Source organism: Callionymus lyra, chromosome 5 (genome assembly GCF_982586985.1).
Source record: "Callionymus lyra chromosome 5, fCalLyr1.hap1.1, whole genome shotgun sequence".
Classification (NCBI taxonomy): domain Eukaryota; kingdom Metazoa; phylum Chordata; class Actinopteri; order Syngnathiformes; family Callionymidae; genus Callionymus; species Callionymus lyra.
The window spans coordinates 11944791-11967572 of record NC_141822.1 but is presented as its reverse complement, the minus strand read 5'-3'; the positions used below and the strand labels follow the sequence as shown (position 1 = coordinate 11967572).

The following is a 22782-nucleotide window of genomic DNA, read 5'->3' as shown; positions in this document are numbered from 1 at the left end:
ATCAGTGACTCTTTAGCCTAGTGACTATTTAGCCTAGTTATTCATTGACTCTTTAGCCTAGTGACTCAGCGACTCTTTAGCCTAGTGACTCAGTGACTCTTTAGCCTAGTAAATCGGTAACTCTTTAGCCTAGTGACTATTTAGCCTAGTTATTCATTGACTCTTTAGCCTAGTGACTCAGTGACTCTTTAGCCTTGTGAATCAGTGACTCTTTAGCCTAGTGACTATTTAGCCTAGTTATTCATTGACTCTTTAGCCTAGTGACTCAGCGACTCTTTAGCCTAGTGACTCAGTGACTCTTTAGCCTAGTAAATCGGTAACTCTTTAGCCTAGTGACTATTTAGCCTAGTTATTCATTGACTCTTTAGCCTAGTGACTCAGTGACTCTTTAGCCTTGTGAATCAGTAACTCTTTAGCCTAGTGACTCTTTAGCCTAGTTATTCATTGACTCTTTAGCCTAGTGACTATTTAGCCTAGTTATTCATTGACTCTTTAGCCTAGTGACTCAGCGACTCTTTAGCCTAGTGACTCAGTGACTCTTTAGCCTAGTAAATCGGTAACTCTTTAGCCTAGTGACTATTTAGCCTAGTTATTCATTGACTCTTTAGCCTAGTGACTCAGTGACTCTTTAGCCTTGTGAATCAGTAACTCTTTAGCCTAGTGACTCTTTAGCCTAGTTATTCATTGACTCTTTAGCCTAGTGACTATTTAGCCTAGTTATTCATTGACTCTTTAGCCTAGTGACTCAGTGACTCTTTAGCCTTGTGAATCAGTAACTCTTTAGCCTAGTGACTCTTTAGCCTAGTGATTCATTGAATCTTTAGCCTAGTGATTCAGTGACTCTTTTTAAACTTTGGAAACTCATTTCACAAATACGTCATAATGATTTGTTATGACTCAAGGTAACCTCTTCTGAGTCAGATGACTCACTGGAGACTCTTTTATGGTGAAAGAAACATCAGACTCACAACAGAAAAACACAACTTTTCACACCTTCGGTGATGAAGATGAGAAAGAGGAGGATGCTGGGAACAATGGTGGACAGGACGTTCCACCAGGACATCCTGCAGCTGCGAAGAACAACAAGAATCTGAATCTTAAACATGTTCATGTTTTCATCTGACTCGACTCATCTTCCCGTTTGAACGATTCTTCAACTTCAAATGTTTGGACTGCAGTTGAATCAGTTTCACTTTGTTTACTTCCACAACCTGAACCAAGCTGATGAGTCTCTGACATAGAAGTACATCAGTGCTATCACAATACATTGAATGGATGAATTTAACTTTGTGTTGTATTCTTTTCCAAAAAAACGTAATTCAATCATTTCAAAAACATTGTGATATTCTAATTCCATTAATTAGAAAATAACATTTCTAAATAGACTAAATAGTCAGATAATAGTGCCAAAAAAGTATCAAGCTACTTCTCGTCAATAATGTGACATAATACCAACATTGTTATATTTAATTTAAAATGGTTGAATTTATATATATACGTATATATTTTTTTATTATTGGAATTAGAATATTAAACAATGTGTAAAAAATAAATCATTAAGGATCAACTTCAAATTAATTTAAATGTAATGCTTTAATAAAAAGAATAGTTAAGTTCAATTTACAAATGTAAAGTTTCAACATTTGAAATGCTAAATGTTCAGCATTCCGACTCACAAACCCTGACGTGGACTCACAAACAAACAGCCATGTTTTGAATCAACATTCGCTTCAGTCTTTGTATCGACACTGATGGACGTGAGCAGCAACTTCCTCTTCTTGACTTTATTTCCCTTTTTTGTCTGTCAGGACGAAGACGTGGAACAATAAACTGAGAAACAGGAGGAAGCATCTGGACACACACACACACACACACACACACACACACACACACACACACACACACACACACACACACACACACACACACACACACACACAGATGCCCTGCTCAGAGACTCTGGATCTCAACATGAGTGCGTCATCCTGTTTCCCACCTCCGACAATAAAACAGGTTCAGAGAATCGTTCTGTCAAAGTCACAAAAGAGAATTTAAAGACACACCTGCGGCGAAACATGACATAATAGTGTGACCTTTGACCTACTCTTATTATTTTCATCCCCAAATCTGGTTTAAGATGAACTCCAGCTCAGTGTCGATCAAGTTTGATGAATGTAGGTCAAAGGTCAAAATAGTATGCTATTTTTCATCACTAGTGTATTGTTTTGAAACACACACACACACACTCTTTAACACACACACACGTTCCCATGCATGCAGACACACTTTATCTGATAATGCGACCAAAAACATTTTAGTTTGTTAATTACAGGAGGAGTCGACCGCACACTCCATCTACTCTGTTGTAAACACACACACTCACACACCAACACACACACTCACTTAAACAGTTTACTGGAAGCCAGAACTTTATCTTGAATTTTGACTTACAGCCACTAGATTTCCATGGAAGTTACACATCTGCAAAACATCCTGACCATCTGTCCTCCATGAAGCAACAATACTGTTAACTAATACTGAAAAAACAATGGCTAGCACGGTATTACTTCCTCCTCACTGATTTTAGCTAAGATGGCTAAATACTAATGCATTAACAAGCTTATCCTTTAGCTAATGCTCATTAGTGCAAAATAGCGCTAAGATTCATGAGGCTAATGTTAACATCTACTTAAACAATTTCCCGAAGGAGACCTCCTGAGGGATCAATAAAGTTTTACCTTACCTTACTGTTTAAGGGTAACGCTAACAACAGTAGCAACAATGCTTAGAATTGGGAGCTAAATGACGTGTAGCAGAGATAATATTCCTATTTATATTCCGACCTGATTATATTGATAATCGTAAGGAATCTCGAGCTAATGCTAGCTCTCAATATTAATATTTATATTATTTATTCGGCAGATATACATTCCCTAGTGTTACTGATGCTATGATGCTGTTGTTCTTAGCTTGAAGCTAATGCTAGCTTTAGCTCTGCGCTGTTGAGTGAAACTTTCGCTCAACAAATTTGTTCTTAATTTACTGTGTCACTCGTCGACGCCGAGAGCGTCCGTTGTTACAGAGCCGAGCCGAGTTCCACGTTCAGGATGTGAGTACGGTTTGGGTCCCTCTAATAGTCTCCCTGAGGGCCAATCACTGCTGCAAGAACAGGGGACAATAGAACCAGACTTACCCTTCCTGTGGCCTCCTGGTAGATGTAGACCGAAGTGGGTCAGAACCTTCAGCAGGTCCCCAGAGAACTGATTCCCCTGAGAAGTACCACCACGATCCAGTACTGTAGTCAATTGGAAAAAAAGGACTTTGTTGTGATGAAGTAGTATTGCAGTGACCGTTACCGTAGTACTAAAGTGAGCTCCTGTTTTGCAGTACTATCTTGTACAAGTGGTACTCTGAACTGACCTGGACTGTTGAAGTACTGTGTTGTAGGAAGTATGTTTGAGGCGAGTTTGTACTATAGTAAGATACTACTCTGGTGAGGGTTTACAATAACAATATACTTCTGGGAAAAAGTACTACTAGAGTAAATAAGAATATAGATGCATAAGCTGGTTAGTTAGGTAAAGGAATACTCTAAATAAGCTTTACTTGGATGTAGTAGTACTCAGGTGAAGTAATCCCCATATAAAGCTATACTTTGGATGTAGTAGTTATCAGTTAAATGAATGCTAAGAAGCTAGTTATTAGATGTAGTAGTACTCAGTTGAAGTAATGCTCAGATATAGTACGACTTTGGATGTAGTAGTACTCAAGTGAAGCAATGCTCAGATTAAGTTTTACTTGGATGTACTAGTACTTAGTTGAGGTAATGCTTAGATTAAGTATGTAGTCGTACTTAGGTGAAGTGATGCTGAGTTTAGGTAGTAGTAAAATGCAGGAGTACTCAGATCAAGTATTACTTGGATTAAGTAGTACTAAGGTAATGCAATGCTCAAATGAAGTTGTACTTGGATGTAGCAGTCGTCAGTTAAAGTAGTAATACTATAAAGTAGTACTTTGTATTTGGATTGCTCAGATGAAGGAGTACTTGTAGACTCAGGTAGTAGTTACATTAATCATAAGCTGTATTTCTGCATGTGCAGTTGTGTTTCTGAACTACAGTATTGCAACGTGAGGAGAAACTTCTGAAAGTTTTTAACTTGATGCGCGTCCCCGGCAGTGTGCGCGCTCAGACGAGACTCCGCCTGTGATTGGCCCAGAGTCCGGGCCAGATGTTCCGCAGCATCACTGACCCCAGCAGGATAAATGTGGACCGAACCGTCGCGCCCGCAGAACTCACGATGCTGACCGCGTGTCTGGAGGCTCTGGGTCTGGTCCTGAGCGCGGCCGGGTCGCTGCTGGTCATGGTGGCCTGCGGGCTCCCCATGTGGCGGGTCAGCGCCTTCATCAGCTCCAACATCGTGGTGGCGCAGACCATCTGGGACGGACTGTGGATGAGCTGCGTGGTCCAGAGCACCGGGCAGATGCAGTGCAAGGTCCACGACTCGGTCCTGTCGCTGAACCAGGACCTGCAGACGGCGCGGGCGCTGACGGTGGTCTCGGCGGTGCTGGGGGTCGCGGGCCTGGCGGTGACGGTGGCGGGCGCGCAGTGCACCACCTGCATCTCCGACGAGGAGGTCAAGGCTCGGACGGTGAGCGCCGGCGGGGTGGTGTACATCGTCAGCGGGCTCTTCATGCTGGTGCCGCTCTGCTGGATGGCCAACAACATCATCGTGGACTTCTACGACCCGCAGGTGGCCCCGTCCCGGAAGAGGGAGATCGGCGCCGCCATCTACGTGGGCTGGGCCGCCACCGGGCTGCTGCTGCTGGGGGGCACCCTGCTGTGCTGCTCCCTCTCGCCCGGGGTGAGGACCGGACTCGCCCTCAAGTACGCGCCCACCAAGAGCACCGGCGGGGACGACAAGAAGTACTACGTGTGACTGAAGTTTCCAGGAGGAAACTAAACATGTTATTCATAGTTTATCACTTAAAAAAAAAACACCTGGCTGGCCGTGACGTCATTAGATATTGAATCATTTTATTTCTGATGAGAATAAGTCTCAAGTTTCAGTAGAAAAATAAACTAAATACAATGTAGTAGAGTTTCACGGGATTCAAGATGACGTCAAGGTCGCGTAAAGGTTCTCAAATTGTGATTTTCTGATAATCAAACATTATCTTAAAAAAGTGTCTTTGAGTCAGATTATGACGTCACGGCGCAGCTGTGAGTTTTAAAGTTTGTACAGTTGTTGTAATGTTTGTCCATTTTTTGTACTTTTATAATAAAATTGTTGGTCACTAAAGTTTTGATTTCATGAGTTCCAACCTCACACACACACGAGAAAAAACAAAGAAAAACACTAGAAAGACACAAGAAAAGAAAAAAAGGACACACAAAACACACTAAAATCAAAAAGAAAAATGTCGGGGACACAAATACTTTCACGCAACACAATTATAGAATTATGAATTATTTAATTTTACATCAGTTAGAACGAGGTATTTGACACCTATGACGTCACTAAACTTTCAACTTTAGTAACGTCAGTGAGGCACATCGGCGCCCCCTGTTGGCTCAGAGGAAACTGGACAAATACTAGATCAAAACAACAAAACGGAAAAAAATAAAAACAAAGTTCTCGATCATAAATCACAGTCAAGTGAGAGGAAGTGACATCATCGACCCATGCCGGCGGTACTGTCAGAACACGCAAGTCCCTGATGGTCTTGAAGAAGCTCCCAAAGTCCAGCTCTTTTAAGGGAGGACCTCCTGTCCCAGCACTGATCTGTTCTCTCCCATCTTCCCTCAACACTTCCATTCTTCTCTTGTTGTTGTTGTTGTTGCTTTGGAGAAAAGTGTTGTGGATCCAGTTCTCACATCTGGTACTCCTTCAGCAGTTGTCCCGCGATCACCAGTCTCTGGATCTCGCTGGTTCCTTCGTAGATCTCCGTGATCCGAGCGTCTCGATAGTGCCGCTCCGCCGGCATGTCGGACACGTACCCCATCCCGCCCAGGACCTGGATGGCCTGGAGGGAAGTGGGTTAAGGAGCGTGAAGCGTGGAGCGAATGAGAAGATGCAGTACCTGGTGTGAACAGAAGGTGGCAGCCTCGGAAGCGGCGAGTTTGGCCATAGCAGCTTCCTGAAGGACAAGTTAGTGAGTCGTGAGTGATCAGGTGACTCATGTGAAGGTAAGACAAGTCACCTGTGCCCGTGCTGTACATGTAACAACACACATGTACCTGTAAGCACCAGCTCATTCCAATAGTTACAATATAGTCAAAAGCATGCGACACCTAGATGATACAATAAAGATGATTATGGGCTGGAATCAGTGTGTCAGAGAGAGTCATCCTTCTAACAGAGCAGTTCACCTTTAGCCATGGTGTACATTTTGATGTTCACTGCTGCTAATAAAGTGCTCATCCAATCACAGGACAGTACATGTTTACGTTAAGCCAGTGAGCGACTGCACTCATTACTGATAAGAGCTGATGATATGACATAACATGCATTTACTTTTATGAGTATGTTGACGCCAGCAGAGAATCTCTTGCTCGCCCTGATGGACCACTACAGGTGTGTGTGTCCATGTGTGTGTGTCCGTGTGTGTGTGTGTCAGTGTGTCCGTATGTGTGTGTCCGTGTGTGTGTGTCCGTGTGTGTCCGTGTGTGTCCGTGTGTGTGTGTCCGAGTGTGTGTGTGTCCGTGTGTGTGTGTCCGTGTGTGTGTGTCCGTGTGTGTGTGTCCGTGTGTGTGTGTCCGTGTGTGTGTGTGTCCGTGTGTGTGTGTGTCCGTGTGTCAGTGTGTGTGTGTCCGTGTGTGTGTGTCCCTGTGTGTGTGTCCGTGTGTGTGTGTCCGTGTGTGTGTGTGTATCCGTGTGTGTGTGTGTGTGTGTGTCCGTGTGTGTGTGTCCGTGTGTGTGTGTCCGTGTGTGTGTGTCCGAGTGTGTGTGTGTGTCAGTGTGTGTGTGTGTCAGGTGTGTCTGTCCACGTTTGTGGATGCATGTGTTTGCATATGTTTATGTACGTGTGTGTTTCTGCAAGTAAGTTAATGTGCGTGTGTGTGCACGTGTCAGTGCATGTGTGTGTGCGACCTTGGTGTAGGGCTTCTTGGCGTCCCTCAGCAATGCAGCCTTCCAGGTGAGCAGACGAGCTGACTCCACAGCGACCGCCATGTCGGCCAGTTTGAACTGCAGAGTGAAGCAGGTGGTCTCACGGTCTTCGCAGCCTCGATGGACAAAAGTAAGTTACCTGGATGGCTTGTAGTTTTCCGATGGGGGCCCCGAAGGCAGTCCTCTTGTGGGCGTAGTCTGCGGCACAGTCCAGCGACGCCTGGGCGATCCCCAGAGCCTGACCAGCGACGCCGATCCGCCCGCTGTCCAGGGTTTGCTGTGAGGCGGCAGAACGCGGTGAGCTGGAGACGGACGATCACGGCACCTCTCGAGTTACCATGGCGATCTTGAATCCAGCTCCTCGTGGACCCAGCAGGTTGTCCAGGGGAACCCTGCAGTCCTCCAGGATGATGTTGGCCGTGGACGAAGCTCTGATCCCCAGCTTGTCCTCCTTCTTACCCAGAGAAAGTCCAGGGTGCGGCATGGGGATCAGGAAAGCGCTGATGCCCTGCAGACCATAAGGAGGTGTTAGAGAGGGGTGCGGGGGGGGTACTGGTCCGGGACACCTGCCTTGTGCTTCAGCTTCTTGTCAGTGGTAGCGAACACCACGGTGGCCGAGGCGTCCCAGCTGTTTGTGATCCAGGCCTTGGTGCCGTTCAGGACCCACTCGTCCCCCTCTTGCCGGGCGACGGTGGAGGCGGCGCCCGCGTCGCTGCCGTTTCCTGGCGGGACACACGACCGTCACCCACGTTGTATCAGTCTGACCGCTGGTCTCCTTGGGGTCAAAGGTCAATCTCACCTGGCTCGCTGAGGGCGAAGCAGCCGACCTTCTCCCCGGTGGTGAACGGACTGATCCACTGCTTCTTCTGCTCGTCCGTGCCGAACTTGAGGATGGGACCGATGTAGAGGGACTGAGGGGGACGGACATGTGAGTGAGGACATGTGAGTGAGGACATGTGAGTGAGGACATGCGGGTGAGGACATGTTAGAGACACCAGAGACACACTCACGTTGTTGACCGACACCACCACTCCCGTGCTGGCACAGCCTCGACTGATCTCCTCCATGGCCAGGCTGTAGGCCAGGTAGTCCATCCCAGCTCCTCCCAGATCCTCTGGAACCTCAATGGCCATGACCCCCATCGCACCCAGATCCTGGATCTGAGTCCAGAGAAGTCATTGGCGTCAGTGTGTGTGTTCATGAGTTTTATTTTACGAAGATATTTAATGCTTGGATGAGGTAAACATGAAGAAACATAACTAACTTTTAACTTTTCTCTGCACCTCTTTATCACACGTAAATGATGCATTCAATGAAGGGAATTGATGGAACTTAAAAGGTTTTTCCAGAAACAACTCAAAAGAAGAAAACATAGTTTAATTATTCTTTATAGCTCAACTCCATTATCATATAAAAAAACAAGTTGCTCTTTTTCACTTCAAAAGTTCTGCTGCTGAAGTTAAATTTACTGAAGTGCAGGACAGAGACAGTCAAACATTTGATCTAAAACTTGTTTTAATAACCATATTTAAACAAATTAAACCCTAGTACATAAATGTGGAGCGTAAGTGAGAGCCTGTATCAAAATAAAATATTAAAGACAAACTTCTCGCTTGAATCTACAGAATCAACATCCTTCAGCTGCGGAAGTTGTCGCACTGTAGTGTTTATGTGGTTGAAACAAGTGTATCTTCTCTACATGTTGCATAAAACAAACAGCAGCTCTTTCTTCATCACACCTTTTATTTAACTATAGGTCGTGTAACAAAGCTGAAGAAAAGCATAACTGGCGGACCATATAATTTTGGGTTCAATCAGGTGAATAAATGTGATCTTATTCGGATTTTCCAAATATTATCTGCGTATCCGATCTGGACAATCTCAATGTGTGTCTGTGTGTGTGTACCTGCTTGGCTTTGCATGTGTGTTGTTTATCCAGTTGTCTAGAATATGTGTGTGTACCTGCTTGGCTGGATACATGTGTTGTTTGTCCAGTTGTCCAGCGATGGGGATCAGCTCTCGGTCAGCAAAGTCTCTGCAGGTTTGTCGGAGGATCTGATGAGTTTCCGGAAGCTCGGCCAGCTGAGTCAGACGCCGACAACCAGCCAGACATGGTGCCAGAACTGAACCACAATGAAGACACGACAAGGTGAAGAACAAGAACCAACAACTGAGAACCATTGAATTTACTTTACCACTTAAACAATGTGTTGTATAGTTTGGGGTGCTTTATATTCATAATATTCAAACTTTGGTGAAATAAGAAATTACAACTTAAGCTGCTAACTCTACAATAGAGTAAAAGGTATGTGTGACATCGGCGAGTTAAGTTTTCAGAATCATTTAATAGTGAACAAGTGAAAATACAGTGAAATAAATGTGGGTCTGTGCAAGATTTAACAGGTTTTATTATTTATTTACACATTTACAACACAACATTTCTTTTTTTTTAATATCTCTGCTCATTAGCACTTTCTGAATGATATGAAATAATGTTACAATCACCATTATTATTATTGCTGTGGCTAATTGGAAAAAATACTTTTTTTTTTCAATAAAGTTCTACCTAACCTAACCTTTTGAAATGCTTTGGTTTTGTTATTTAATAAGTGCTGTGTATAAAAGTAAAGGCTGCTTTGTATTCAACCATGGCATCGAAAAGCACCAAAGTGCTGAAAAAACATCCTTGTATTAATATCGACTACTTAAATGTTGGCATCGTGACGACTGTAGAGCCCACTATGTCAACAAAACTTTGTTTTCAGTTATTATAAATTATGGTGATTAATTACCCCTGCATATGTACCCATTTTAATCCATTTTCACGCAACAGAGGGAAGTGAGGAGTAGTATTTTAAGATTTGATTTGCTTCGACTATATATATATATATATATATATATATATATATATATATTTATATTCCGTTGATACAATTTAACGTGTGGAGGACCAGTGAGTTAATACATAGTAAGTAAGTAAGTGAAAAACACCTTGATGTGTACAAAAGCTTAACTAAAACTTAAGGTGAACAGAGAAGGTTTCACTAAACGTCTCTGGCTCTAATATCATGTAAGTGATGCAGCAGCGCTAACAAAATGTACATTATTGGAAAGACAATTGAAATATAATCACTATATTAAATATGGTTGTATATGCATCATTGGTGAGTGATCACTGATGATCCATATCTATTTCCCCACTTATGGAAGAATAAACCAATGGCTTGTCTTGTATTGTATTTATATATATGACACAATGCATTCTGATGCTAAAGAAGTAGCTTCAGTGAAAGGTCATATCAGAACTGTGACCCTTCACCCAGTTTCAAAGTTATGTCACGACCACGTGACTAAACAAACCATAAATGAAACAACAGGTCCACGTTTGGATTTGCAAAGTGTTGTTGCTTTATAAAGGCGTTCTTAAATAAAATGTTTTAGTGAATTATTGGATGCCAACTCGCTTGTTTCCGTTTAGTAAATAGAAAACAATATATATAACGTGTTGCTGCATCATTATCTTTCTTCTCGTCGTGTTATAAGAATAAGAATAAACGTGTATCTCAAATTAAACATGTATTCTTCGAGACTGTGTTGCAGTCAAGCTGTTAGCTTCACTACATGCTAAGCTAACGCGGACAGACTCTATATGGAAACGGTAAAAAAAAGAAACGATAACATCTCGTTTTGCTGTCCATGGTACGAGTTATAACTAAAACTGACCTTTTCTGGCTGTGAACAGAGCAGCCATGCTGGAGAAGGAGTTTCTTGCTGTGAGTGACGTGAGTCGGTGACCAGTCGCAGGCTGGGACTTGGACTCGGGCGAACGTAACGTAGTGACGTCAGAGGCCGACGCCCAGCACGTCAAGAACCCACTGTTAAAAAAACAGGCACGTCTAATCCTATAGCTACGGTAAAGACAGTGAAGGATCTGAAAAAAAAAAAATGGTAACCGTGCTTTTATACATGTAGTTTTTGGTGAGATTTAACTGTGCAGATATAAATAATTAATTCATAATGAATAATTATTATATGTCAACATAATTGTAAGAAAAATTAATAATACATACATTTTTTAAATCTACTTAACACATGTTTATAATGACCTTGAATTCTATCACATTACTTTTGGTGATATTTGAAAATGCAAAATCTCAATAAATCATTATTATGTACTGTTTTTGTATATAAATAAATACATTTTTTTTGGTTAAAAAAAAAAAAAATGCACCTAAAACTTGTTTCTGAATATCTTATATCCAATTAAGTTTGTTTTTTACTGTGGTTAATTTTTAATAAATGATTATCATGTACAGACATCGGAAACATAAATGTATATTAAATCATATTTTAAAGGATTCATTTTTAATTAAAAATAATATCAAAACATAAAAGTCTTACACACCTACCGTTCTAGATATATTGTCACAATTTTATGAATTAATTACAAAAATTTTCAGCACTTTGTAGTTTTGGTTAAAAATACACTTACTCCAACAAACGTGCAATATAACTCTGACAGGTTTAATTTTAATACAGAAACAAATCACATTATTATTCTTAATTTATTTTACGACACCACTAATTTTCCCATATTTCTTCTTTTTAAAAAGATGTATACATTTGTTTTTAAATATGTTTCAAGACCTTGTAAATTGGATAAAAAATGTGTTTCGCACCCCACAGGTACCACAGTATCAAGAGGTGAAAAAACTCATGACCAGTTCGCTTATTTTCTTGCCGAACAGAAGTACTTTGGTTTGTAATTCCTTCATTCACCTGATGTTGGCAGTGAAGAGCCTTGTTACGCTGGTGTTGGTATGATTTCGGGCCTAGCTCTGACATTACATCCTTTAAACACAAACTACTTGAACAAAACTGAGAAATAATCCAAATGAATGACATGCCTGCACTTAATACCAGAGATTAAACATTTATATAAACAAAGATCTTTGACACTCGTCGTTTGGCTGAAAGTGTTTATGCGACGTCTCAGATCATGTGCTCCGGGCTGTCGACACGACAAGACCGTGTTATAGCAAATATTTGTTTTTGAACAACATTGACTCAAAGGTGACTCAAGTATCATATCTCTTCTTTTAATTTCGGAATTCCCTCATTCTGATGATTTGTTACATGTTAAGCTAAGGAACAACGTTCTCTAGAACCTTTTTTGCAGCAAGGCCTGGTTTATTCTGAAAACTGATAATGATCTGTGTATTCACAGATGTGGAACATTTGCAAAAGTTAAATCTGACAACTTGTTCATTTTTAACTTGCAGGAAAAAAAAAGGTAAAATAATCTCCTGCTATTTTTTTTCCAAAGGCTTATTGACAAAAATGTATGTTTATGCTAATGTAGCAACTGGAGCGCGAATGTCTTCATCTTCGTCCAAAAGGACACACTTCTGTGGTGCTCGTCTACCACGTCTGTCTTCTATTGAAGCCTCGACATGAGGAATTGTTTTGAAAAAAATAAACAAGTCTATATTTGAAGCTTTTGTTTTAGCGGACGCTGCTAGGCTAGCTGCTAGGCTACTTGCTAGGCTACTTGCTAGGCTATATTCGTCCAAAATTGACGCACTTAAAAATCATCCACATACCTCCATACTGCTTGTCTTTAACGTCCTTCTTGTATCGAAGCCTCGAAATGAGGAATTGTTCCAGAAAAAAATGAAACAAGTACATATTTTCAACTTGATATTAGCAAAAGTTACTAGGCTAACAGCCTAAATCTTGCGCTTTGACACTTGCAATGTGTTTCAATGAGAAAAGTTAGAGAGGAATTTAGAGGCTCTATATATTGCTGTTTAAAGACTTGTTTAAGTTTTTTGGGAAGAATTCTTTCAATACAAGATTTATTTTACAGAAGAGCAGTATGGAGGTATTTGGACGTTTTTAAGTTTGTGTATTTTGACAACTGAGCTCCAGTCGCTACGTTAAAATAAACATACATTTCCCCTTATAACTTTTAAAAGGAACGGATTACTCTGAAAATAATCCTAACCCTTAGTTGACATGAGAGTTATTAGAAAATGAAGAAGTTTGAATTTTTGATCAAGTATTTAAAACTAAATTCTTCATTCGTCAACACTTTGTGACTTTATATTTATAGTTATATTGTCTCAAATTAATGGCCACCTCTCTCTGTGACTTCAAGTTCGTTTTGCAGCCAATTTACCTTCAAACAATGAAAACAGCAGGTTCTATTAATGCACTTTGATGTTCAAGAAAATTAAAAATATTACAGCAGTGTAATTACACAGCAACACCATCTTGTTAAAACATGTTTATATTCATTAATTACCAAACGGTCAGCTAATGGAAAACGTTTCAGTCTCTCAGCGACTTCGTCTATTTTAACTCGGATCCCAACATTTGATTTTTAACACTAAAATTATTTGGCGAAAATTTACGTGACACAAAAAAAGATGCTGTGATCAGAAACTCAAATATTTTTATTTCATTTTTACGTCCTCTAGTCTTTAACAATACAACTAGAACATTTTTGTTTTGTATACTTGTCAGGTATTAAAGCAAGCGGCACATATTTTATTATTGTAAATTCACATATATACGTGTTCAATTTGACATTCGTATATATGTTTAAGGTGGAAAAAGGTGAATATTTTTTGATAATAAATCTGTAAAACTTAATCAGCAGCGTAAATACATATTGTTTCACCAAACACTGGGAGTGAATGGAATACTTTTATTTCTAGTCAGTAATAACTGGGATTCAAGGAGATGAAAATCACACTTTTGTTTATAATCTGTTCCCAGGTCGCCAGGGTAACAGTCCCAGCATGGACGCTCCTCGAGATTGTGACGTCATGGTCCCCTCAAGGGCGTCTTCAGACCACCGACCTGTTTTCTCGGTCAGACTCATCTCTGCTGAGATAAAAACAAAAGGAAAAAGAAGGTGAACAATTGTTCTCCGTCCAAGTGAATGAGTGTTTATTTGAAGTACAATCAGATCACAACACACATGTACAAGCTTATGATCGCAAGTAATCCAGGCAGATGTTTTTTTTTTGTACGACACGTTTATTATTGGCATCATAAAAAGTCACTGTGATAGTTCAGACGGTGCCTCGGGGTGGAGCGCAGGCTGTTGAGGTCCAATAGCGGTCTGGCGACAGGGGCGTCCGGAGAGAGTGTAGGTCTGCACGGGGGGGGGGCCGGCAGGGGGCGCTCACTTGTTCAGGGATGACAAAGAGAGGCTCCCCCTCTGGTGGAACCGCATGTCACGGATGCGGCGCATGGACTGGATCTGGGGCTGGAAGGCGTTGAAGTCGTTATAGTGTTTGTACTCGCCGCCCTCCATCAGATACTGGTAGCCTCTGTAGCCCGGGTACTGGTACCCCACCCACCTGGTGAGGGGGAAGGAAGGGTGAGTCAGTGCTGGCAGGAAACTGTTTAAAAATGTGTTCAACGCGGGAGTCGATCCCAGCTACACAGGGACGAAGGGACACCCTGGACAACTGTACTCAATTCACATCTGTATGTGAATGTGGGAGGAAACCAGAGTGTCTGAAATTACACAGAGGTCTTGGTCTTGCTGTGTCTTACAATATTAAAATGTTAAATATTATCTCCTTTAAGTTTATAAAATAAAGATATTTTTTGTGTGTAAATGTGTACATATATGTTATGTGTGACTCTAAAACTTTTTAACGGCATTTAAAGACAGTTTTTTAAATACACTATGATAGTAGAAAGACACACACAGAGCAAATACAATTATTTGTTTATTATAATCTTAACTTTACCTGTACTATTTGTTTATCTAATGAATTTAACAAACACTTTTAATACCATGAATGTGAGTGAAGCAAATCTTTTATAAAATGATGTATTTCTTTGGTTTGTATTCACACTTTTATTTGTATTTTTTTGCAACCTTGATCCTTTAATCTGATGAAATGTAAAGTATACATGAAAGTGTATGAAAATAAAAAGAATTTTTCTCAATCAATATGATTCGGATGGTTAGCATTAGGCTAGGCTAGTTACGCGTCAACACTGGGGGCGGATGTTTGTCGAAGCTGTCGTTGTCTCTGTGCCAACAGAGAAACAAGTATGACAGAAACCAAGTGACAACATTTACCCACTGTAACCTTCTGACGCACGCCGAGAACCAACCAGCAGAGTTGTGGGGCGCCGCAGGCTCCTTCACCAATATTTGTCTTCAACTTGAGCTGGTTGAGCTCTAGAATGACTCCCCCCTGCCTCATGTGTACGTATATGTGTGTGTACTCACGCTCCTCCGGGTACTTTCACGCTGCCCACTCGGTCACTGAAGCCGTGCGCCCAGAGTGTGGGCACGTCATCCTCCTGGATCTCCATCTTGTTGCCCTTGAAGTCAGAGAGCTCGAAGAGGCAGATCTTGTGCTCCAGGCTGTCCTGTGGACCAGAGCAGCCGCGTTAGCATCTCCAAACATTTGTTGTTTGTTGTTCTGTGGCGGCCGCCCGCCTTCTTCCAGGATGAACAACATTGACACGAAGGTGACTCTGGTATTACACCTTCTTGTCGAGAGTTTCCATGCTCTCCATCTAATGACTGCGGCGCCTCAGGGTCGGATCACGTCCACCGATACTTGTTAGCGTCCTAGCTAAACAACGTCCTTGTTTTGCACCGCGGACCAGTTGATTCTCAACATCTTCTCAACACAAACCATCCTTCGATTTAAAACAAAAATAAAATAGCATGACCAGTGTCCCAGAGAAAGAGCCTAAACGCTGCGTCGCAGCCTACTCCCATCAGTGTTTGATTGTGAATATGTTGCTTTTAAAAAGACACTGAGGTGTCAAACTAAAGGGGTGAAAACATTTTATCAAACAAAGTCGAAGGCCAAATAAAATGTGTATTTTACCAAACTGTCTTCAACCCGAAGTGTGAGCGGGACATTTTCTTAACATTCTTAGAGGCTCAGGATCTTAACGATCTTTGTTTTTTTCCATCTTCACCACTTCTCTGTTCCTTATCTTATCTTAAGCCCTTACATGTTTATAGGTCACCATATCAACATAAATTTATTTGGGAACAATTACTCATATTTGGACGTTTTTAAGTGTGTATCTTTTTCTACTAGTGTCAGTACTTGTGGACTCATTTAAGTCTGTAATTAAGAGTTGACTCTTCAGGTGAAGAATCCACACCTGATGATCCGACATGGATCTTCTTTCTTTCTTTCTCTTACCATGCGGATGGGCCGGAGGGACATGAGGCAGTCGCTGCGGTACGAGTTGCTCCAGGTGTCCCAGCGAGGATACTCTCCCTTCTCCAGGATGAACATCTCCCCCCGGAGGTTAGTTTGCTCAAAGGCAACAAAGCTGGAGGAGGGGGGCCGCCGGGCACAGGAGGGGCACAAGAGCGGGACAGGAGAGACCATTAGTAAAGATACCGGCGAACACGGGTCATCTGGCGTCCAGATGCGGCGGGGATCGTTGCGGGGAAGTTTCCTTACGGGCCGCTCTCCACGATGACGCTCCTCACTTTGTCCAGACCGCGGTCCATCACGTTCTGACACTCGTCCTGGATCTCCACGGTCTTGCCCTGGAAGTTCTCCTGCTCGAACAGAATGATCTGACCGGACGACAGCACGGGTCAACACGTCGGCATCGGCACAAAAAAAACGAACCAGTCTCGGATCTCGTTGTCGCTAAACACATCACAAGTCAAAGAGACTCACTTTGATCGGTCCCATGCTTGGGTCTCCGGTCTTTGTGGCCTTGCTGGAGGCAGCTGGACCCCCCTTTTCTTTGGAGTCCATACCAGAAGCGGACTTAGTAGTCTGAGACATGAGGGAGTTCTGGGGGGGGAAGCAGAAGTCCAGATCAGCTGACTCATGGTGGACACAGAGAGGTTCTGGACTGATTCGGGGGGTCTGGAGAGCTGGACCAGGACTTAACAACTTAACAGGTGGTGTTGGTTGATGACCATGAAGGCTGGGAATACACGAGGGTCTTACCTGAGCAAGTCGAGGAGGTGGGTCCGTCCACAGGAGCTTGAGGGAACTGGTCGCTCCGGACGCCCGAGAGAGGCTTTTATAGTCTGGCAGAGGTGGAGGGCAGAGAAGAGTGGCACAAAAGAAGTCCTCCGTCATCACAGTTGGTCCAGTCAGAGCAACATGTGGGGTGGTGGGTCAGTCCAGGGGCTAGGACGGCCAGGCCCCCCAACAGACCCCCCTGCAGGACTGACCGTAAGCGTTTTGTTGTGAAAGGAAACAACTGAGGTCTGCAAAGAGGAAGATTCCAGAGAGTTAGTGCGCACAAAGACACCATAATACCAGACACATGCGCCCACAAACACACACTAACACTAACGTGCCAACACACTAAGATACACACACTCACATAGATACACAAACAATATAACACTGTAACACTTACACAGACTTACCCACAAAAACGATCTCTCTCACTAACAGACACACACAGACATGAACAAACAAACTATGATACACACTCAAGCACACACTTAAACACACAATAAGATACAGACACACACACACTATAACACACATACACTTAAAGAATACAAACACATACACACTTATTGATTAACACGCACACAAACTATTACACACATACACTGACACACAAATTAGCACACTATTACACACACACCAACACCCACACACTATTACACACTAAAACACACATTATAATACACACACACTTACAAACACTATTACACAAACACACATTACAAAACGTACAAACAAAGATACACACACATACACACCAACCAACATAACAACGCATCTATAATTACACTGTATTTGTATTTCACATGGCAGTTAGTTTGAGTGACAGCTCAAAGGTTGTGTGACGTCATTTTCTTCAATAGGTCAAAGGTCAGCCCGGTAAAGCAAGAAGATGAAGTGAATGAACCAAATCACGATCATTCATTTCATGTCTACATCTCAATCGACTTCTAAATGGGATTTTTTTTTTAAAAGAGTTAATCTGAGAATTAATCTGATAGATGCTGATTACAATTGAGGTGAGATAATCCTGACTTAATCTGAGTGTAATCCAGGAATTAGTAATGAGCTCGGTGCGTTGAAGCCGTGTTTACATTTGTGTTGATCACGGAATGATGTTTAATCTGCAGGAGATGTCAATGACTCGGATAATCTTCATCTGGCACGGACTAAGAGATTAGCAGCAGGAACAAAACAATTAAATTAAAAATAATTAAAAGATTGTGTTTTCCTTTGTTTTAATAATTTTCTGTCACCTTTTTGATATCGTCATGAATTCCGGGCCAGCAGGGCGGCGCTGTCAGCAGACATGAACCGCGGATTACACTTTCACACTTTGGAACAAAAGTTTACAAATCTGAGAATACTTTTATGAATAAGATGAACCGACTCTTGTAGAAGAAGATCAAACCCATTCTCAACAAATGTCGCAGGAACACAAGCAAGAGTTCATCGTCGAAATGGAATCAACTGACTGTAAATGAACTCCTCCAGCCAGCAGGGGGCTCTGTGACCACTGGTCTTCCACTCACTCAAAATTTGTCAAAGAATCAATATCAAACAAACGATCACGGTTTGAAGAGTGTCATTGTGTTTTTATTTGTGTCAATAAAGTTTTTCTGGAGATGTTTTGGTGAAACGTGACCATGAAGAATGATCGGTGAGCTCCTGACTGAACTCCCCACTGTGTCCCTCTGCCGTCTGATACTGGTGCGTCTGCACTTCTGGGCATCCTAGATTAGCCTCTCTTTTGTGGGTCCGCACCGGGGGCTCCTCCCACCTGCTGAGTTGGGGCTTCTAGTGTGGCCGCCGCCGGGGGAGGCTTTAAAAGTGTCAGGAGCGTCTGCTTTTCACTTTCAGCGCCGAAGGATAGGAACAGCAAAGCAGGTGAGACCCTCGTCCCCACGCCGCCCCCCATCATCCACTAAGACCCCCCTCTATCTCAGGAGCACCACTCTTTCTATCTTAAAACATAAAAAAAAAAAATCTGTGGAGGACTGACATGTTCCCATAGCTAGAGTGGAAATATTACTGGACGGTAGCAAGAGAAAGGAAATGTCTTCTCTGAGTAACTAACGGATGACTGAGCTGTTGGCAGTGACCGAGAAATAGTTTCGGTTATTTATTTGTCTATATGATTTATTTGGGGGAATTTGTGACGTCATCAGCCACATTTTTTGACGCAAAGTTTCGTTAGTGTGTTGAACTACCACTAATTTTTCCACTAGTTAAAGGACCTGGATTGTATATTCAAGATGGCTGCCATTTGTATGTAGTTTTGTCTTTTTAAAGCTAGTTTGAAAATGTGTTACCTCGTCATGACATGTTTGTCATCATCTTGTCGTGAAGGAAACAGACAGTTGTGCGATCGTTCACCTGTAGAGTTTCGTCATTCAATATTCTCTACAATATTTAGCAGTTTGTCGCGGAACAGGATGTAGCATGTTAGCGTTAGCTACATAGCGTGTCGCATCACAATCGTTCTCTGTTGACGCTAAACTTCGGTTCAGGCCAAATTTTTAGTGTCAGAAACTAAAGATAAAGTTCAAAACATCTCTTCTGTCTCCGGTTACCAACATTCTAAAGTTTGGCTGAAAGGTTTGACGCCAGTTTCTCACGTGCTGCCGTTTAGATTTAGAGTTTATGGAAAGTGTTTCTTCTGCGAGTCAATGTTCCAGTAAGTGATTCTGGGCCTGAAGTAGCTGAAGTAGAATCAATGAGTGTTTCCGGGAACATGAAGCTTCAGGAAATGTAATCCATTGGAGACATAGATTTTAGAGTTCGCTGCATGCTAAAGATTCAAGTTTCCATTTCTCTTATTTTTCCTTTTTCTCATGTTTTCCTACTTTAAAAGTGATATTTTATTTTTTGTCTGTATGTTTTCTTTTTCCAGACAAGATGACACACAACTGCACCAAGTTAGCGGGTCACTGCAAGGTCAGTTTCTTTGTTTGTTTCAATTATTTTTGTTTTTAATTAAATAATTCATTTACACATCATATTCATCAACACATTTTTTTTTTAACTTAATTTTACTCTGTTTATGAAAAAAAGTTGAATATATTGATATATTGATATTGATAGTTTTAATTCAAAATAGTGTTTGTTTCTTATTAAAGATTCTTGAAAGTCAATTTCATATTTGGATTCCTTTAAATTTAAAAAATGTTCTATATTATTTTTATTTGATATATTTTTATTTTAAAATTTGGAAAAACAAATCCATTTTTGTTCAAAACTTAGTAAGTAAGTAAGTAAGTCATTTTTATTTGTAGTGTTTTCCAGACCAGGGTCACAAAGCGCTTAAACAATCAAAACAATACTCAATAAAGTATGTATTTTAAAGATCAAGATAAGTGTCAATTTTATTTTTTCAAGGAAATAATTATTCAAATGTATGAAATATTTTGACATTTGACTAATGTTGTTTATTCATTTGCATGTATTTGAATGTCTTAAGATGACTTAAAGCATTGAATTAAACCACCATCATCCTCATCATAAATAAATATTTGAACACTTTTTTTTTTTTGTTTGGATTTTGTTGTTTTAGATCATCGTGTACGACCAGGAGTGTTTTCAAGGTCGCCGCCATGAATTCACGTCCGAGTGCAAAAACGTGATGGACTTCGGCTTCGAGACCGTTCGATCGCTGCGAGTGGAGAGCGGAGCGTGAGTCGCCGTCACCCTACATTTGGAAGTTACATTTATCGAGGCGCCACGTTATACACTGTCAGCGTTGGTTTAGCTCGACATCCTACTTCTGACGCCATATTTGCTGCAAACAAATTCTCTAAGGCAGAATCTCTGCAACAAACAATACAATTTTATAATTAAATGAGTCAATTATTACATAAATAAATATACAAAGATTAAATAAATATGATAAAATTAGAAATTAATTTCAACAATATCTTCACTATAAAGATTAAGGAACAAAGATCCATCCTACTTCTGACACCCGACCATATTCCGTCCCGCCTACAGCTTCCTGGGCTACGAACACGCCTCCTTCCAGGGTCAGCAGCTGGTCCTGGAGCGCGGCGAGTACCCCCAGTGCGACGCCTTCGGCGGAAGCAACGGGTACCACGTGGAGCGCCTGACGTCCTTCAGACCCGTCACCTGCGCCGTGAGTCTCCATGAAGCATCGTCGCTAGAGCGGTTGTGACCTTATTGTTGTTTTGGTCCAGAACCACAGAGAGTGCCGCATGACCATCTTCGAGAAGGAGAACTTCCTGGGTCGTAAGGGCGAGCTGAGCGACGACTACCCCTCCCTGCAGGCCATGGGTTGGAGCAACAACGAGGTCGGATCCCTGAAGGTCCAATCTGGAGCGTAAGTGACCACCAAACCCGCCTCACCTGTGACCCCCCCAACTGCTCGCCACTGACCCCCCCCTACCTTGTCCCACAGGTTCGTCTGCTACCAGTTCCCTGGTTACCGTGGTTACCAGTACATCGTGGAATGCGACCGCCACTGTGGCGAGTACAAGAACTGCCGGGAGTTGGGGTCTCACTGCCAGACTCCCCAGATCCAGTCCATCCGCCGCATCCAGCAGTAGAGGAGGAACCCCCCCGACCTCTGAACCCCCACCAAACCCTCTAGAAACACCTCGGTGCTGATTGTCTGTCTCAAACCACGACAACACACACACACAAACACACACTTCTTGTACTGTTGTCTTCCTCTATTTCAGACAAAAATTATTTTCAAATACACAAAATAAAGTTCAATCAAATATCCTGGTGTGTGCGTGTGTTTCTGAGTACGTGTGTGTCTGCACAGACGTGTCTTTATGTGAGTGTGTGTCTTTGTGTTTGAAGGTGTATGTCTATGAGTGTGAGTGTGGGTTTGTGTGCAATTGAGTTTCCTAGTGTGTTAATTAGTGTGTGTGTTGCTTGAGTGTCTGTTTTTGTAAATGTATGTCTGTCATTGTGTGTTTGTGGTCGATTGTTTTTCTGCACTAAAGTGATTGTGTGTTCGAGAGATTGTGTGATTGTGTGAGCATGTTCCAGAGTGAGAAGTTGTGAGTAAATCTACTCTATATGTTGGTATTTTGTGTTGTTGTTTTTTTTACGTGTAACGTGTAAATGTAATTTTGTTTGTTCAATATTGTTAAAGTTCATAACCGTTTAACAAATTGTATTGTTTGTTGTAGATTTAAGACTCTCAAAATGTAATTTAATTTTTTTTTTTTAAAATAATTAAGAATAAAAAATGTACTTAAAATAAATTAAATGTGCATTTTAAGACTATGTATTTAATAATTTACTAGTTTAATAATTATTTAATTTCATTAATTAGATATATACTTATTTATTAATGCTTATAATTATATATTTACACCGAGAATATATAATATTTTTTAAATAAAAATAATGTGTGTTTTTGTGCATTTCTGTGAAGGTGTGTATGTTGTGTGTCTGTATGTTTGTAAATGTATTTGGTGATCGTTTGTGTTTGTAGTTGATTTTGTTACTGAGTTTTTGTTCGGTCAGAACACCAGTGTCGGTCTGTGGCAGCAGTTTTGTGCGTCTCCAGTCCGCAGGAGTGAAGTGGAGTCGGCGTTGAGTCAAGATCAACATCCTCCTCACGGCTGATCACAAGAGCAAAGAAACCAGATACATATTAAACATGCTCACAGTTCAAATATCTTCCTGCTCCTGTTTCATCACGAGATCTC

At 41.6% G+C, this 22782-nt stretch overlaps 4 protein-coding genes across 4 annotated transcripts; 2 read left to right on the top strand and 2 right to left on the bottom strand.

Annotated features, from left to right (window-relative positions):
- The first annotated feature begins 4246 nt into the window (after nt 1-4246).
- cldn5b (claudin 5b) lies at nt 4247-5300 on the top strand. Its single transcript, XM_087790944.1, has one exon. It carries the CDS (start codon nt 4299-4301, stop codon nt 4935-4937), a length of 639 nt encoding a protein of 212 aa, XP_087647070.1. The 5' UTR covers nt 4247-4298; the 3' UTR covers nt 4938-5300.
- A 138-nt stretch (nt 5301-5438) lies between these two features.
- acads (acyl-CoA dehydrogenase short chain) lies at nt 5439-10933 on the bottom strand. Its single transcript, XM_087790943.1, has 10 exons — nt 10833-10933; nt 9072-9232; nt 8120-8269; nt 7909-8020; nt 7680-7831; nt 7447-7617; nt 7249-7386; nt 7092-7187; nt 6082-6138; nt 5439-6024 (listed from the first exon to the last, which is right to left on the bottom strand). The coding sequence occupies exons 1-10, from the start codon at nt 10858-10860 to the stop codon at nt 5872-5874; spliced, it is 1218 nt and encodes a 405-aa protein (XP_087647069.1). The 5' UTR covers nt 10861-10933; the 3' UTR covers nt 5439-5871.
- Nucleotides 10934-14290: 3357 nt separating this feature from the next.
- crybb1 (crystallin, beta B1) lies at nt 14291-17218 on the bottom strand. Its single transcript, XM_087792282.1, has 6 exons — nt 17084-17218; nt 16805-16999; nt 16580-16719; nt 16313-16445; nt 15373-15515; nt 14291-14482 (listed from the first exon to the last, which is right to left on the bottom strand). The coding sequence occupies exons 1-6, from the start codon at nt 17216-17218 to the stop codon at nt 14305-14307; spliced, it is 924 nt and encodes a 307-aa protein (XP_087648408.1). The 3' UTR covers nt 14291-14304.
- Nucleotides 17219-18795: 1577 nt separating this feature from the next.
- cryba4 (crystallin, beta A4) lies at nt 18796-21839 on the top strand. The gene is made up of 6 exons (XM_087792458.1): nt 18796-18988; nt 19995-20038; nt 20655-20773; nt 21089-21230; nt 21292-21434; nt 21513-21839. Exons 2-6 carry the CDS (start codon nt 20000-20002, stop codon nt 21658-21660), a joined length of 591 nt encoding a protein of 196 aa, XP_087648584.1. The 5' UTR covers nt 18796-18988; nt 19995-19999; the 3' UTR covers nt 21661-21839.
- The last annotated feature ends 943 nt before the right edge of the window (nt 21840-22782 follow it).